This window comes from Saccoglossus kowalevskii, chromosome 11 (assembly GCF_978046115.1).
Source record: "Saccoglossus kowalevskii chromosome 11, keSacKowa6.1, whole genome shotgun sequence".
Lineage (NCBI taxonomy): Eukaryota > Metazoa > Hemichordata > Enteropneusta > Harrimaniidae > Saccoglossus > Saccoglossus kowalevskii.
Genome location: NC_140651.1, coordinates 9,545,277 through 9,563,643, shown reverse-complemented (window position 1 = coordinate 9,563,643; position 18,367 = coordinate 9,545,277). Strand labels below are relative to the sequence as shown.

Sequence of the window (18,367 nt, the reverse complement as noted above, 5' to 3'; positions counted from 1 at the left end):
TATAAGTACTACATGTGGACCTCTCTCAGATTCGTTCATTTTGTAATGATATCTTTAATTCTCTAATTTCGGTGAATATTTTTGTAATTTTTGGTAAAAAGTGATATTTTCGACTTCTTGTTGAAAACCGCAAGTCCAATTGCTTTGATATTACATATATAGGTACTACATGTGGACCTCTCTCAGATTTGTTCATTTTGTAATGATATCTTTAATTCTCTAATTTTGGTGAATATTTTTGTAATTTTTGGTAAAAAGTGATATTTTCGACTTCTTGTTGAAAACCGCAAGTCCAATTGCTTTGATATTACATATATAGGTACTACATGTGGACCTCTCTCAGATTTGTTCATTTCATAATGATATCTTTAATTCTCTAATTTTGATGAATATTTTTGTAATTTTTGGTAAAAAGTGATATTTTCGACTTCTTGTTGAAAACCGCAAGTCCAATTGCTTTGATATTACATATATAGGTACTACATGTGGACCTCTCTCAGATTTGTTCATTTCATAATGATATCTTTAATTCTCTAATTTTGATGAATATTTTTGTAATTTTTGGTAAAAAGTGATATTTTCGACTTCTTGTTGAAAACCGCAAGTCCAATTGCTTTGATATTACATATATAGGTACTACATGTGGACCTCTCTCAGATTCGTTCATTTTGTAATGATATCTTTAATTCTCTAATTTCGGTGAATATTTTTGTAATTTTTGGTAAAAAGTGATATTTTCGACTTCTTGTTGAAAACCGCAAGTCCAATTGCTTTGATATTACATATATAGGTACTACATGTGGACCTCTCTCAGATTTGTTCATTTCATAATGATATCTTTAATTCTCTAATTTTGATGAATATTTTTGTAATTTTTGGTAAAAAGTGATATTTTCGACTTCTTGTTGAAAACCGCAAGTCCAATTGCTTTGATATAATATACATATAGGTACTACATGTGGACCTCTCTCAGATTTGTTCATTTTCTAATGATATCTTCTGTTCTTTAATTGCCATGTGCATTGCTAACAGCGGAGCTATCTCAGCCGACAGGCTGCTTGTTTACAATAATTAGGAAGGAACTCTCATTCCTATTTACCTTTATGCTAGGAAGATGATAAAAAAAAGAATTAATATTATGCTTTCTTTCTCTATCAGCTCTATGTCTGGGCCAATCAGAATGCCAGAAACCCACTTCTCGGGTACACCGGAAGTCTTTGTCTACTGGACTGACCTCCCGGACAGTATAACATTACAACCAATGCAACAAAGTAAGACTTGGACGTATATAACATCAATGGCGCTCACTGATAAAGAAGCACGCTATTTTTATAATCTTGGAGTTAAACTTGCAGCAGATGTGGACAAACTTTACCACAGCCATGTGGGTGCATGGGAATATTCATGGAACCGAGGTCGAATCGATCTTGAAGGTGACCTTCCATTGCAGAAAGCCATCTACGGTAGCATGTTCTACATTCTTAGTTCCCTCCCACCGCTTTTAGCAGACAAAAGTTTTTATTTCCCGTTCTCTGGTCTGAGTCCCGGTGGTCTTGCCAAAGGAGCTCAAGGCGCCGATTACCAAGGCCATGTATTCTGGGATATGGAGACTTGGATGTACCCACCCATCCTCATGTTCCATTCATCATTAGCAAAAGAAATGTTATTATACAGGACATTACGCCTAGATGCAGCTAAGGATAATGCTAACAAATTTGGATGTTCTGGTGCCAAGTTCCCATGGGAAAGCGCTTATACTGGTCAGTATTCTTTCACTTTCTAGTGCGTCATACCCCGTACTATTCAGGACCCAGAAAGCAACTTTAAAAGCGTGTCCTACATATTGAAGCAAATTTGTAATGTTTAGGATTGGTGTTCTTCAAACTGCTATGACCACAGATTTTTAACTTTCCATAATACAGATAATTAGATTAGGAGATTTGTAGTATGGTTTTTATGGACAAAATACATTGTTTACGTTTGAGCATTTGCAAAAAAGTGTTGCCTTGTACAAAAATATCTAAAAATGCAACACATAATCCACACTAAATTCGTAACAAAACTTTTTTTCCAACAGGCAAGGATAGAAAACTTATAAATCTAACTTGTCAATCCAATTATTAATTGACATGTATTTTTTTTTATCTTGTTTCAATTGACACTGAGTGAAAATTTGTTGTCGTGGTTGCTATGTTTCTACCATATATTTGTCAGGTGTAGAAGTTTGCCCTGGACCAATTTATTCCAAAAATGAGATCCACATTACTGGAGACATAGCGTATGCACTGCAACAGTACCTGTCAGTGACGTGGGATACCGATTTCCTGACGAACCATCGGGGATTTGAGTTGGTAATGGCTGTAGCAGACTTCTGGGCCAACAGAGTTGTATTTGATCCAACAAAAAAACTGTATATTATCAACGGTGAGCGCCATTACAGTTTTTTCATTATCTAAGTAGTTTGCATGTTGTTCGATTGTTTTCTTTCTTTCCTCCAGGGACTGAAGTAGATCCGGCTCCAGATACCCGTGACTATGAGCAGCACATTACCGGGGACATTGCGTTTGCTCTTCAGCAATACATCGCATCAACTGGAGATCAGAAGTTTCTAAAATCAGAGAAAGGTTTTAAAACGATACTGAATATTGCTGAATTTTGGAAATGTCGAGCTGTATGGAATGATACAAGGAAAGCCTATGTCATCAATGGTAAGGTCAAAGTTCACGATCCTTGATCGATCCTGCTGTTGCTACGGTTACTGTGTGGTGATGTCATACTTCTCCCAGCTTCCACTCTCCCTCCTTGTATTGCTGAACAACTAACTGTAGCTATAACTAAGCATTTGGAATTTGTACAAGGTTTTAATAGACCATTTTCTGTTCATCGCGAGACCCCGCGGTATGCATGAAATCAAATAATGTGTTGTACATATTTGATGCTGGTCAATTTTGATGAAGTAAAGGTATTCAAACGCAATATTCCCCTGTCAAAGATGGGCCTTTTGATGAGAGCTATGAAATAAAGAAATTTGAGTTCAAAATCAAATTGTTGTCGCAGACATTCGACGCAACTCATGAAATCTTGCAGTTGAACAGAAAATCTTCTATTGATGGCAAATTTAATAGTTCACAGAATAAAAAGTCATTGTCTAATTTCTTGTTAATACCATAGTTTTGTTGGTTACAATATACCCGGTAGGTTGACAGCCATAGCAACTGTGAAAATTGCCATCGTCTCCGATTCCCATCTATTTATCCATGCAGCTATTATTATACTTACCTATTCTGCTATTAGTTGCTCACTATATGTATGGTTTGGTGAAAGTGCTGTAGTTTCTCAGAAAAGCATACTAGATATACTCAGTTTTAGGCAGAGGAGAGTTCCCCTTGTGATTTGTGGAGCACAGCATCTGTTTCAAGAGCAGTGATGTAAAACTTCAGCTGATAGCTCATTGAACATACTTTGAATCAAATACTGGCTGAAGTGAAAAACAAAAAATATATGGCTTCCTGGTTTTGTTGAGACCACCTACATTTCAATTTTTCCCGTTCACTTGAAAACAAATATACATCAATGTCTAAATATGGTATCCACTCACATTTTAAAATTCATATGCAATACCCTGGTAGGTGATTTTCGAATCACTGAAACATCTTGCGTGAAGTATGAAAGACGCGGTTCGAACTTCTGCCGCGAAAACCAAATGATTTGATTTTGAACTTGAATTTTTCTTTTTCACAGCTTAATGTCAAAATTCATGTCTTTCAGTGAGGAATATTGCGTTGATATACACTTTCTTCATCAAAATTGACCGTCATCAAAATTGACCATCTTCAAATGTGTACAGCACATTATTAAACATGGAAATGCCCCAAAAAATTGTTTCACGTTTGTCAAATCCCGCATGATGTTTTGAAGACGCTACGACTTTTTTATGTGTCTCGTGTTATATATAATCAACTAACTGTTTATTTTTGTGAAATGTACAGTGTCGTGCATGCTTTAATTAGTCGTTACTACCTTCTTTGTACAGTGGTATTTTTTGCTCTTTTTCTAATCTCCAAGCTTTGACTAAGTTTACCGTTGGTGACCTGCTTACTGAATGTTTGATATATTTAACACACTAAATTATTATTTTGAGCACATAAAACTGCATATAAATGATGATAAAGCTTAGCAACAAATTATTCACAATACATGTAGTACATTGATGTGGTTACTGTCAGTCACTTTAATTTCCTGAAGAAAATTTTTTGCAAATTTCGTTAAAATCATTAAACATTGCAGCATCAAAATTTTAAAATTTAAACTCAGAAATGTTATAAAAATGATCAAATCCTAAAATCCAGTTGCTAAAATTATGCAGGTTACAGTATGTTAACATTTTCTGTACAAGGGAATTTTTAATGGTTTATTTGCTGATCTGGTCTTTATTTTTACATTGTTAGTGTTCATTTCCATGAATATTTCACTATTAAAATTTACCTTTGGCAGAGACTGATCAATTCTCATTCTTGTGAGTATGTCAACAACGAAAAACTTGATGCTTTGAGAATGTTTTATTTGGATGATCTTAATAATAACCTGTATTATTATACGTCTGTCACCATAACGCCATAAGTTACAGCGTGCTGTAATTTTGCGGTATTTTACAGGTATTTTCATCCTACCATATTAGGAAATGCGAATTCCAAATATGAAATGATTACGTGTGTAAGCGTTCTCTACTTTGTGCATACTTTGAGGTATCTTCGTAATAGCCTCATATTAAGTTTGCTGATTCTGTTCTAAACATTTTGGATTTCGGCATTCCCATGATGTATCCTTGGAAGGAAAAGATGTATAATAACGTTATTACGAGGTTACCTCAAAGTATGCACTCAGACAGTAAATTGTTGCATCGAGGTATCCTCGTAATAACCTCATTATAGATCTAGCACCCAAAACAATGAAAATTTACCATTCTTTTAAAAGCTATATCTGCATTCATTCCAACATTCCGATTTTCCCTTACGTTTATTGATGTCACATTAACTTTTCCCTTTTTTGACATTTGATGCAAGAGCGAGATGACGCACAACAGAAATAAAATCCTGTCACTGAACAACAACAGTTTGTGAAACATTGCCATTTCTGGCTGTTATATAAAATATTACTACAAGCAGAAAAAATATGTTTAATAAGGTTACAAGAGAGTACCGCAAAGTATGCATTCAGGCAGTACAGGATTGCATCAACCTCCACTACACATCAGCCATGTACTGTCTTGAAGCATACTTTGTGGTATTCTCATCCTAACCTCTTAATACAAGTGTGAACTTACCTACAGTACTTTCAGATCTTCTGCATGTTACCACGTTTATCCCTTTATATTTACAGGGTTATGCATGTATTAGTTGTAAAGTGTTTTATTTGTGGATAAAATTCTGTTTGGTGTTTAATGATGATGAATGTGGTCACCAACTTGTATATTCCCAACTTTTCAGAAATCATGATGTAATAATCAAGTATATAAGTAATTATAAGTAGTAATAGTATAACGATATATTGGTACTCAAACGAAAATGTCACAAGGAGCAGAAAAACGACTATTAGTCATTTGTCTATGCTGTCTATTATGTACCCTGTACCATGTCATAATTAAGTTAAAAATGTTAGCTTTCATGATCATTGGAAATTACCAGCTCTGTGAATCACTTCGAGTTTGAGTTCCCATATATCAGTACAATACTAACTATTATTTTCACAGAATGTAGCCTTAAATTTAATTTAAGGCAATATGCAGCACACATTCAACAAATATTGTGTAAACATTGTATATATCACATGTGACCCGTATTGAGCACATCGTGACAACCACTGCCTTTTAAATTAAATTTCTTCAACCTTATACATTGTAGTGTGAAATGTCCCTAGACACAAACTCGTCTTATCTTCTCTCCTTTTGTCTTTTCTACAGATGTCATGGGCCCAGATGAGTACCAGCGAAATGTCAATAACTCAGCGTACACTAATGTAATAGCCAAGCTCAGTCTGATGCTGCCGTACTACGCTGGCAAATTCATTAACACAACTGTACCAAACGTATACAAAACTATTGCAGATAAACTATATATACCGTTTGACAAGGAAAACCAATATCATCCAGAATATGATGGCTATACCAGAGGTAGGATTACAATCTTACTTTGTGATAAATTACTGCAAGTCTTGGAAGTAGCAAACTTTGCTCACTAATTTGCTGAAAATGTGAATAAGCAGGTAGGCTACTTGAGTTGATGGGGTCAGCAAGTGTTCACACCCATTATGGACCAATCCATTTTGCAACAAGAATGGACAATAGAATACTAAAACTCCAATTACATGTGTACTGTAAAAGGATTAATTGTTCACTGGGTTTTAATTTTGCTTATTTCGCTGACTGGAAAATTAAAACCCAGTGAATATGTAAAATTTAGCATAGAACACATTATCTAAATAATAAAACCGTTAACTTAAAACCCAATAAATATGCCTGAAATGCTAAATCAGCGAAATTTAAACCCAGCGAAAATTAATCATTTACAGTCATGATCAACTTTTGTAACTATTCACAACGAATTTTAATCAAGACCTGAAACTAACAGGAAATTATGTCCGTTTGGTTCGAAATTAGAGAAAATATATAAAATAGTCAAAATGTTGCACCAATATCTCTGCAGACAAAATTATAGCACTCAGTGTTAAAGAGATATTCTGCATACTCCTTAGGCCTTCATTAACTTTAAAATTGTGTTTCGTTAGTTACTTGTAATTGGCAACAACAGAAAGAAGGACTGTGTCTCTGTAAATCGATTTTCAAAATGCAGCTGTATATCAAATATACTAAAGTGATTAAAGATGCAAAATAGATGTGATCTTGTAATTAGGAGTGTTGTTGTTTCATATTGATAGATACATTGGACTATGATTTATCATGAGATTTATCATGAAATGAAAACGTCTTTCTTGTAGCACACATCTTAGTGATTACTCTATGTAACAATGAAATTCTTAAATATGCGCGTGCATGCATTATTTTGGTATATACAATAAAAATCACTGCATCTGTGGATTAGTAGTTTTAATTTCCTGCAATTGCACATTTTTAGTTTATGATGAATTTGGTATACAGTATGGAGTATTGAACAAATATACATGTTTTCATTCATATTAATTGTTGAAACTATAGGCCCACCTGCTTAGTTAAAACATAAGCTGTTAAGAATGTAGGAGCAAGTTTGTTGTACCAACACTTCTAAGACTTGCTGTAATATTAGTAATGCCAGAGATTTATAAGTGTATGCATTTGTTGTGAACAAAATGAAAAGATTTTCTTGAAGTCACGTGAATGGGTGATTTTTCGTTTACTATGAGATTTTGCGTAATGTGTGAAAGACGCAGATCAAATGTCTGCCGCAAAAATCAAATGATTAGATTTTGAAATTGAATTTTATAATTCAATGTCGAAATACTTATCATTGATATGGGAGCATATCATTGAGATCATCATCATCATCAAATGTGTAAAGCACATTATTAGTCGTGGAAATACCCAAAAAATATTTCTCGTTTGTCGAAACAATGTTTTGACACCACTACGCCACTATGATCATTGTTTGTCCTGTTTTTACGTTCGATTTCATGCATAATGCTGAATCTCATAGTGAACGTCTATTAGGAAGTGATTACAAAATTGTGATGGAAACATATTTTCAATGCTTTGTAAGTGAGTCAGTATTATTTGAGTTTATTTAATACTCAACACATATTAGAAATGGATGCCCCTTGAAAATATTGCTACATTGTGTTTTATTTTTTTTTAGGAACCATTGTGAAGCAAGCCGATGTTATTCTGTTAGGTTTTCCACTTATGTACAATATGACGAAAGAGATTCGTAAAAACGATTTGGCGTACTACGAAAAATACACTGATGACCATGGCCCAGCCATGACATGGGGATTGATTGCAGTTGGTTGGTTAGAACTAGGAAATGTTAGTAGAGCAAATGATGTCTTCAATCGTAGCTTTACAAACATACAAGAGCCGTTCAAGGTAAAAATTATTAAATACAGTGAAATGTGCTTTTATTGTTGTATTTTATAGTGACGAAAAACTTCTTGGCATTGATGTTTTTTTACAGAACAAAAATTAACAACCACTATGAACAAACATACAATTCATGCATCATAATCTGATTAGTTTTTTTAGTGACTCTTAGTAATGAATAGTCAAATCATAGCTTTCAAATACAGGCATTACTTATGAATATTCAAATTACAGCTTTCAAATACAGGCATTACTCATGAATAGTCAAATCATAACTTCCAAATACAGGCATTACTCATGAATAGTCGAATCATAACTTCCAAATACAGGCATTACTCATGAATAGTCAAATCATAGCTTCCAAATACAGGAATTACTCATGAATAGTCAAATCATAACTTCTAAATACAGACATTACTCATGAATAGTCAAATCATAACTTCCAAATACAGGCATTACTCATGAATAGTCAAATCATAACTTCCAAATACAGGCGTTGCTCATGAATAGTCAAATCATAACTTCCAAATATAGGTGTTGCTCATGATGTTCAAATAAAATTACAATTATAGAATCTGAAAACTGAATTAAAATCAAATGAGTATGGTTAAAATTTTGAAATTAAATACCAGTATGAATAGTCAAATCATAACTTCCAAATACAGGCATTACTCATGAATAGTCAAATCATAACTTCCAAATACAGGCATTACTCATGAATAGTCAAATCATAGCTTTCAAATACAGGCATTACTTATGAATATTCAAATCACAGCTTTAAAATACAGGCATTACTCATGAATATTCAAATCATAACTTCCAAATACAGGCATTACTCATGAATAGTCAAATCATAACTTCCAAATACAGGCATTACTCATGAATATTCAAATCATAACTTCCAAATACAGGCATTACTCATGAATAGTCAAATCATAACTTCCAAATACAGGCATTACTCATGAATAGTCAAATCATAACTTCCAAATACAGGCGTTGCTCATGAATAGTCAAATCATAACTTCCAAATATAGGTGTTGCTCATGATGTTCAAATAAATTTACAATTATAGAATCTGAAAACTGATTAAAATCAAATGAGTATGGTTAAAATTTTGAAATTAAATACCAGTATGTGCATTTACACTATTTTTAGAGTGTGTTTAGAACACATCCAAAGAGTGGGAAAGTGGTATTATCTTCAAATTATGTTGAATATTCATTAATAAGATTTCAGATTTATTGATACGATTTTCTTGACTGCCTAGGTATGGTCCGAAGTATCTGACGGAACTGGTGCTGTTAATTTCTGCACAGGGATGGGAGGTTTTTTGCAGGCTGTCTTATTTGGATATGGTGGCTTTCGTTTGTATCCAGATTACTTGGAATTCAATCCTGTATTGCCTCCAGCAACTACAAGATTCAATATCACCGGGATCGATTATCTGGGATCATCCTTGGATTTTGTAATCCTGAATGACCTAGTAACTGTCAATATGACGGAACATTCTGTCGGGTATCCAGATTTAACATTAGTGTTCAAGGGACAGAAGACTATGCTCGAACCAGGTAATATTACTTGAGGCCTCAGACTGCAACTAAACTCCCCACAGACAACACAATAAAAATATGATCAGAATAGTTGTTTTTTCACACACAACCAATGATCCAAAAAATTAAAATCAAATCAAAATAGTAGTGTATGTGTTTACGTAAATGGCGGAGGTGTGTCTAAACTAAATCATATTTTAATGTGTTTACGGAAATGGCAGAGGTGTGTCTCAACTAAATCATATTTTAATGTGTTTACGGAAATGGCGGAGGTGTGTCTCAACTAAATAATATTTTAACGTGTTTACGGAAATGGCGGAGGTGTGTCTCAACTAAATCATATTTTAATGTGTTTACGGAAATGGCGGAGGTGTGTCTCAACTAAATCATATTTTAATCTGTTTACGGAAATGGCGGAGGTGTGTCTCAACTAAATCATATTTTAATGTGTTTACGGAAATGGCGGAGGTGTCTAAACTAAATCATATTTTAATGTGTTTACGGAAATGGCGGAGGTGTGTCTCAACTAAATCATATTTTAATGTGTTTACGGAAATGGCAGAGGTGTGTCTCAACTAAATCATATTTTAATGTGTTTACGGAAATGGCGGAGGTGTGTCTCAACTAAATAATATTTTAATGTGTTTACGGAAATGGCGGAGGTGTGTCTCAACTAAATCATATTTTAATGTGTTTACGGAAATGGCGGAGGTGTGTCTCAACTAAATCATATTTTAATGTGTTTACGGAAATGGCAGAGGTGTGTCTCAACTAAATCATATTTTAATATGTTTACGGAAAGGGCGGAGGTGTGTCTAAACTAAATCATATTTTAATGTGTTTACGGAAATGGCGGAGGTGTGTCTAAACTAAATCATATTTTAATGTGTTTACGGAAATGGCGGAGGTGTGTCTAAACTAAATCATATTTTAATGTGTTTACGGAAATGGCGGAGGTGTGTCTCAACTAAATCATATTTTAATGTGTTTGCGGAAATGGCGGAGGTGTGTCTCAATTAAATCATATTTTAATGTGTTTACGGAAATGGCAGAGGTGTGTCTAAACTAAATCATATTTTAATGTGTTTACGGAAATGACAGAGGTGTGTCTAAACTAAATCATATTTTAATGTGTTTACGGAAATGGTGGAGGTGTGTCTCAACTAAATCATATTTTAATGTGTTTACGGAAATGGCGGAGGTGTGTCTCAATTAAATCATATTTTAATGTGTTTACGGAAATGGTGGAGGTGTGTCTCAACTAAATCATATTTTAATGTGTTTACGGAAATGGCGGAGGTGTGTCTCAACTAAATCATATTTTAATGTGTTTACGGAAATGGTGGAGGTGTGTCTAAACTAAATCATATTTTAATGTGTTTACGGAGGTGTGTCTCAACTAAATAATTTTTTAGCTCCGCTTTCGACTTTGTCGAGCGGAGCTTATCATATGAGTGATTGTCCGTCGTCCGTGTCAATGTTTTACTTTTTAGCTCCGCTGTCGACTTTGTCGAGCGGAGCTTATCATATGAGTGATTGTCCGTCTTCGTCGTCGTCGTCCGTGTCAATGTTTTACTTTTTCGACTTCTTCTTGAAAACTACAAGCCTAAATGCTTTGATACTTGGTGTATATGTACCTTGGGTAGACCTCTCTTAGGTTTGTTCATTTCATGTTGATATCTTTAATTCTCTAATTTTGGTGAATATTTTTGTCATTTTTGGTAAAAACTGATATTTTCGACTTCTTGTTAAAAACCGCAAGTGCAATTGCTTTGATATTACATATATAGGTACTACATGTGGACCTCTCTCAGATTTGTTCATTTTGTAATGATATCTTTAATTCTCTAATTTTGGTGAATATTTTTAGCTCCGCTGTCGACTTTGTCGAGCGGAGCTTATCATATGAGTGATTGTCCGTCGTCTCCGTCGTCGTCGTCCGTGTCAATGTTTTACTTTTTCGACTTCTTCTTGAAAACTACAAGCCTGAATGCTTTGATACTTGGTGTATATGTACCTTGGGTAGACCTCTCTCAGATTTGTTCATTTCATGATGATATCTTCTGTTCTTTAATTGCCATGTGCATTGCTAACAGCGGAGCTATCTCAGCCGACAGGCTGCTTGTTGTCGACTTCTTGTTAAAAACCGCAAGTGCAAATGCTTTGATATTACATATATAGGTACTACATGTGGACCTCTCTCAGATTTGTTCATTTTGTAATGATATCTTTAATTTTCTAATTTTGGTGAATATTTTTGTCATTTTTTGGTGAAAAGTGATATTTTCGACTTCTTGTTAAAAACCGCAAGTCCAATTGCTTTGATACTACATATATAGGTACTACATGTGGACCTCTCTCAGATTTGTTTATTTCGTGATGATATCTTCAATTCTCTAATTTTGGTGAATATTTTTGTCATTTTTGGTAAAAAGTGATATTTTTGACTTCTTGTTAAAAACCGCAAGTCCGATTGCTTTGATATTACATATATAGGTACTACATGTGGACCTCTCTCAGATTTGTTCATTTTGTGATGATATCTTCAATTCTCTAATTTTGATGAATATTTTTGTAATTTTTGGTAAAAAGTGATATTTTTGACTTCTTGTTAAAAACCGCAAGTCCGATTGCTTTGATATTACATATATAGGTACTACATGTGGACCTCTCTCAGATTTGTTCGTTTTGTGATCATATCTTCAATTCTCTAATTAATTTATTTTGGTGAATATTTTTGTAATTTTTGGTAAAAAGTGATATTTTCGACTTCTTATTAAAAACTGTATTAAAGTCCGATTGCTTTGATACTATTCATATTGTTCATTTTCTAATGATGTCTTCAGTTCTTTAATTGAAATGTGCATTGCTAACAGCGGAGCTATCTCAGCCGATAGGCTGCTTGTTCAACTTCTTCTTGAAAACTACAAGCCTGAATACTTTGATACTTGGTGTGTATGTACCTTGGGTGGACCTCTCTCAGATTTGTTGATTTCATGATCATATCTTCAATTCTCTAATTTTGGTGAATATTTTTGTCATTTTTGGTAAAAAGTGATATTTTCGACTTCTTGTTAAAAACCGCAAGTCCCATTGCATTGATACTACCGGTATTCATATTGTTCATTTTCTAATGATATCTTCTGTTCTATAATTGAAATGTGCATTGCAAACAGCGGAGCTATCTCAGCCGAGAGGCTGCTTGTTAATGACCCAGTATTTATATTCATGATTTTATTTCCAGTATTTTATTCCCCAAAGAGATCATTAACAACCTTCAAAAATTCACATATTTAATGAAAGGTAATGACAGAAATATAATTAAACTTTTAGGGGAATTTTTACATAAATCATTCATTTTAAGAAATGAGCTTTCTTTGGATATAATGCCTTGATTTTTTTTTTTCGATTTTTTCTTTTTTAGCTCCGCTGTCGACTTTGTCGAGCGGAGCTTATCATATGAGTGATTGTCCGTCCTCTCTCAGATTTGTTCATTTTGTAATGATATCTTTAATTCTCTAATTTTGGTGAATATTTTTGTCATTTTTGGTAAAAAGTGATATTTTCGACTTCTTTTTAAAAACCTCAAGTCCAATTGCTTTGATATTACGGCACATATATAGGTACTACATGTGGACCTCTCTCAGATTTGTTCATTTCATGATGATATCTTTAATTCTTTAATTTTTAATAATTATTTTGTAATTTTTGGTAAGAAGTGATATTTTTGACTTCTTGTTGAAAACCGCAAGTCCAATTGCTTTGATATATTATACATATAGGTACTACATGTGGACCTCTCTCAGATTTGTTCATTTTCTAATGATATCTTCTGTTCTTTAATTGCCATGTGCATTGCTAACAGCGGAGCTATCTCAGCCGACAGGCTGCTTGTTTACATTTATTGCTGTAAACCAATAGAACATTTGTACTTCTAAGGATGCAATAAAGTTATTATCATTATTACAATAGTTTGTGTAAGCTTTTATCAGAGATGCACTTCCAATAGAGCAAATATTTTTGTGGGATTCTAGTTTTTAAAAATCAAATACTGTGGAATACTTTATTTTCGCTGGATTTAATTTTCGCTGAAAAGGCTTTTTAGGCGTTTTGCTTGGAATTTATTTTCACTGATTTTTGATGAGTTTAATGTGAAATATAGGAAAAAAAGTATATTCGCTTGATTTTATTTTCACGGAATCATCCCTTCAGCGGAAATAAAGAAATTTAATTCCAAGCGAAAATAAAGTATTCTACAGTATTAAACATTGCAGAAGATGAAAGTTGATTCAATGGCACAGTTACTTGTAATATTTAAAAGTTATCTCCTCAGAAGACCCGAAATGTGTGCACTGTTTCAAAACTGATTGGTTTTCGCTACAGTACCACTGGCAAGCAGTATTTTTCTTACACAACAATGTTTGTATGTAACTTCTGCAAAAATGAGCATGTTACTTTCAAATGTATATAATTTTAAGGTCACTCAAATAATAACTCTTACTCCCACAGAGTGTGTGAATTTATTGTATGATACAGTGGAATCATGATTTTGTGATTACGAAAAAGAAAATAATGCATCATGGAAGTCTAATCAAATATTCACTTTGTTCTGCTTTCCAGGAAAACGTGTCCAGATTACAAGAGGCAAAGCACAGATAATTCCAACCATGAAAACAGCTCAACTGTTTAAAATGTCTGAACATTAAAATGGCAGCAGTGATTGAAGACATGAACCATGTGGATTGCTATTGGTTAGACGATTTATGATGAAATGATTTTGGAGTTGCGTGTGTTTGTTGAAAACGAATTTAGAGAGCACTTTCTTGCATGGTAGTCTGTTTTAATTGATATTTGAGGCTGAAGTGAAATATTTCACAGAAAAGAAAAACAGTGGAAAACTGCATGCTTTCATAGTTGCATGCTACATGTTGCAGAATGGAGGAAAATTCATACGAATTTTCCTCGATTGAGGTATTTAATGCCAAGTTGCCAGTGTTTATGTAAATACATGTACATATGAAATGTAAATCACAAAGTTACCCATATGTATATTTACATCTCCACATGTACATATTTCCATTACCATGTATAGCCCAACCTCGTTTTCAAACAGAAGTGACACATTCATCAGTGCAAGTAGGTTGCTACTTTCTTGCATTTTACATGCATTGTATTTGTTGTATGGGACCCATACCAAACATGACATGATGACTGTGGTTTTTTAAAAAGACAATGATTGTTGAGTCGTGTTGTATTCGATATGGGATTCATAGTGACATACGCAATGTGTGTAAAATACATTATTTGTTTACCTTCTGCACGATGACCACCACCCTTTACAGTGGTATTATCTGCTTATCGAAGTTAAAGTCTTTAACATAAGTAGTAAAATGAGCCATGAACCATAATCAGTAGTAGTAGTAGTGGTGGTAACTTGATGCTCAGTGCCTACCGGATAATTTTTTTTTTTTATCTTGACTATCTAAAATCCCAGCATGCAACGCTGTTTTGAATCAGACTTCAGAACAGGCTCAGCACATCTAGCCAAGGATGTATAAAATGTTTCAAGTTCACTTGGCCACAATTGCAACAATAGTCATATAAATTTAAAAGGAAAAGGCGCAAAATATATGGGAAATAATTCAAATTGTATTGTGATTTATTGAGAATGCTATATTTAATATACTAAAAACTGATTCCCAACTGAATCTACAAAATGTTAGATAATGTTTGGCTTTTATTCAAACAGGTTTTAGTTGGTTTATATGGCATTTTATATGTCAAAGGCTTCAAATATATCTGATAATGCAACTGCAAATATTTAGATTAGAAAAACTGGTACCTTGTTGTTTTTTTGAATTGGTTTACAGGGTATTAAAGGGTATTGTTGATTGAAATAGGGATATTTTTGATGTTGATATTTTATTTTGAACTTTGCGAGTATAGAGTAGAACTAGAATCTGAGGGTACAAATGTTATTCTATGGAGGAGGGGGTTAGAAGGCATATAATGAAGATGAATGCAGTTCATTTACATTACTAACTCAATGCCAAGAAAAACTTAAAAATTTGAGAATGCCAACCAGGAATTATCACTGTTTTTTATTTTTTTCAATTTCACTAATTTGTTTTACAGGAAAAACTTGTGCCTAACTGGCTGCATCTGTACATCAAAACATTGTCGTACTGCCATTTTGCAGTAACTTCAAGACAGTTTTATTTTAGAAAAAATAAATACAGTGTTGATTTAACTGTTGCCATGTTAATTTTTAATATTTTAATACACAATTTATGATATTCAGTGCAAATTTTATTGTATGAAAAATATCTGAAATGAGGCTGGTTAATATCAAATATATCCATAATTAAATGGAAGTAGAATCTAGTTACGGTAATTCAATTATAGTGACCTTGGGCAATCTTTTTTAAGTTATCATTTAAAAAAAATTTAATTAGAATGGTTTGGAAGAATTACATCATGGAAACAACATGTTGAAGGAATACTGTGCAATACTTTATTTTCGCTTGGAATTAAATTTTGCTATTTTTGCTGAAGAAATGATTCAGTGAAAATAAAATCCAGTTAATATACCTTTTTTCCTATATTTAACATTCAACTCATCAAAAAACAGTGAAAATAAATTCCATACTGAACACTCAAAAAGTTTTTTCAGCGAAAATTAATTCCAGCTAAAATAAAATATTTTACAGTATTCAGTTTGGGAATTGGAAAAACCTCTACATTTCCAAGTTAAAAACAAAATTATTACAAATGCCACTATAGAGGACGCTTTTACAATGGAAGTTTGAATGACGACTGAAACATCTTCACTTACAGGCAGTATTGGTGGATACTGTAATTATTTTGTCATCTCAGTTCATTGAGCAATGTTTGTCAAATATTTGAATAATAGATATGAATTATTTATTTTGTACATGCTACACAGTATCAACCGGATTTACAAAAATGCCCAAAAATTGTGTAATTTAATAATAATAAATGAATCATATCTCCAGTCGTGTATTAGATGAACTATTTCAAATTTGCCGTTATACTTTTATACCGAATGCATGCATCTTGGGTGAATTTTTTTTAGTAAAAACATTTACAAGTACATTTTATTTACTTCAGCATGATGGTGTTATTCTTGAAAATAAACTGTTGTTTTTCAGGTAAAATACTGTGTCATACTTTATTGATTTGTCAATGCTGTTTCTATAGCAACATTCAAATGTAAAAATAGTTGACAGGTAACCATTGTGGCTTGAGGGATCACGGTGAAAAGATGGTTGTCCAAACTTATTTACTGTTTCTATGGATCACAGGAATTGAGTCCCAAGCGATGATAACAACACACGCTAAAAATGCAAAGGCTCATGGGTAGACACTTGTTTGTAAACAGAGACACACTATGCCCATCTGACGCATGCGCAGGTGACAACTCCCCCGCTATAAATGTTATCAAATTGTAAACAGAGGTCCATGAGAACTAAATAACTTTCCCTTGTCATGAACAGGATGTTGATTGCTTGCTGATTTCATTAAGTCATACTGAGCTGGACAGTTTGGTGTTCCTGTGAGTCCTGGTTGAATACTTAGATCTCTGCCAATTTTTATGACAATACATTTCTTTCATGGCATTATGGTCACATTGTATACACTAGTAATTGTGCTGTTTAATATCTGTAAGTTTTCATAAAATGTTGATAATATTTATGATTCAAAATTAATGAAGCAAAATTTGGTATTTGAACTATACAATAAATTTCATAAAGGCATGTGTTTTTTCATATATATAAATGCAAATAACTTGTGTAATAAAGTGTATTAAGCTATTAAGCCATAAGGTACTCATAATATTTGAAAAAAGTTCACATTTATTATGTATTATGTAAAATCATGAAGCAAATGTCCTATTGCATCATGAAATGGCATTCTTTTGTTACATATTTTGTGAAACTATTTTTTTTAAATCGCTAATTTTAGAACAATTCCATAGAACATAATGTTAAAGAAAAATGGCCTTTTTTGATACTTTTAAAACAATTTTTAAAACCCAGATTTGACAACAACAATTTTGATTTTTTTCAGCCTATGTCACCATACTACAGTTTGAGATATGGCATAATATCCCTGCCATAGGAACCTATGGTAAAAGCGTTATAATACTGAAAAAATGGACACTATCCATTTAAATACATCATTTTCTTGAAAATTATGCTGGTGACCCCGAACTTTTTTAAAATTACGGTAATATACTGCTCGAAAGTGCAATTTATTGGAAAATGAATAAATTCTTGGTATTTATAAAAATGAGTTCAAATATTTTCACATTTTGTGAAATATTCATTAAATCCCATCATCTTTTTGAAACCATACAGACAAGTTCAGATATAATCAAACATTGTGTCAATTTTTATTGATATTTCATGTAGGGAGCAGCAAACTGTACAATCATTTTATGTGTTGCCAAAAGCTCACAATTGCACACAAAGTGTTAAAAATGTATTTAATTTAACAATACAAGTATTCGGGGTAATTAATAAATCTGTCTCACTTGAATCATCCAACTTATCTTTGTGATGGGCATGAGGCAGTGCTTTCTCACAATGCTCAGGACAAAAAGTAAACTATTTTTAAGCTGAAATGAGAGAAAATGAAAAAGAGAGAAAACAATCTGTGAAAGAAGTTGATATTTGATGACTTGTATGCTGCAGACAAGATCACCTGATGACAGTGCCTAAATGAC

The 18,367-nt window shown here is 33.1% G+C and overlaps 1 protein-coding gene across 2 annotated transcripts in view; it reads left to right on the top strand.

The window, feature by feature from the left end:
- LOC102807261 (protein-glucosylgalactosylhydroxylysine glucosidase-like) overlaps positions 1-16,796 on the top strand; it is a 68,288-nt gene extending 51,492 nt beyond the window's left edge. The window contains exons 5-10 of one of the 2 annotated variants that reach the window (XM_085505732.1): positions 1,159-1,760; positions 2,499-2,708; positions 5,960-6,169; positions 7,845-8,074; positions 9,336-9,636; positions 14,239-16,796. In XM_085505732.1, the coding sequence (XP_085361858.1) occupies positions 1,159-1,760; positions 2,499-2,708; positions 5,960-6,169; positions 7,845-8,074; positions 9,336-9,636; positions 14,239-14,324 (1,639 nt within the window). In that variant the 3' untranslated portion in view covers positions 14,325-16,796. Of the gene's footprint in view, positions 1-1,158; positions 1,761-2,214; positions 2,425-2,498; positions 2,709-5,959; positions 6,170-7,844; positions 8,075-9,335; positions 9,637-14,238 lie in introns of both variants that reach the window. The other variant, XM_085505733.1, reaches the window with a different exon arrangement.
- The last annotated feature ends 1,571 nt before the right edge of the window (positions 16,797-18,367 follow it).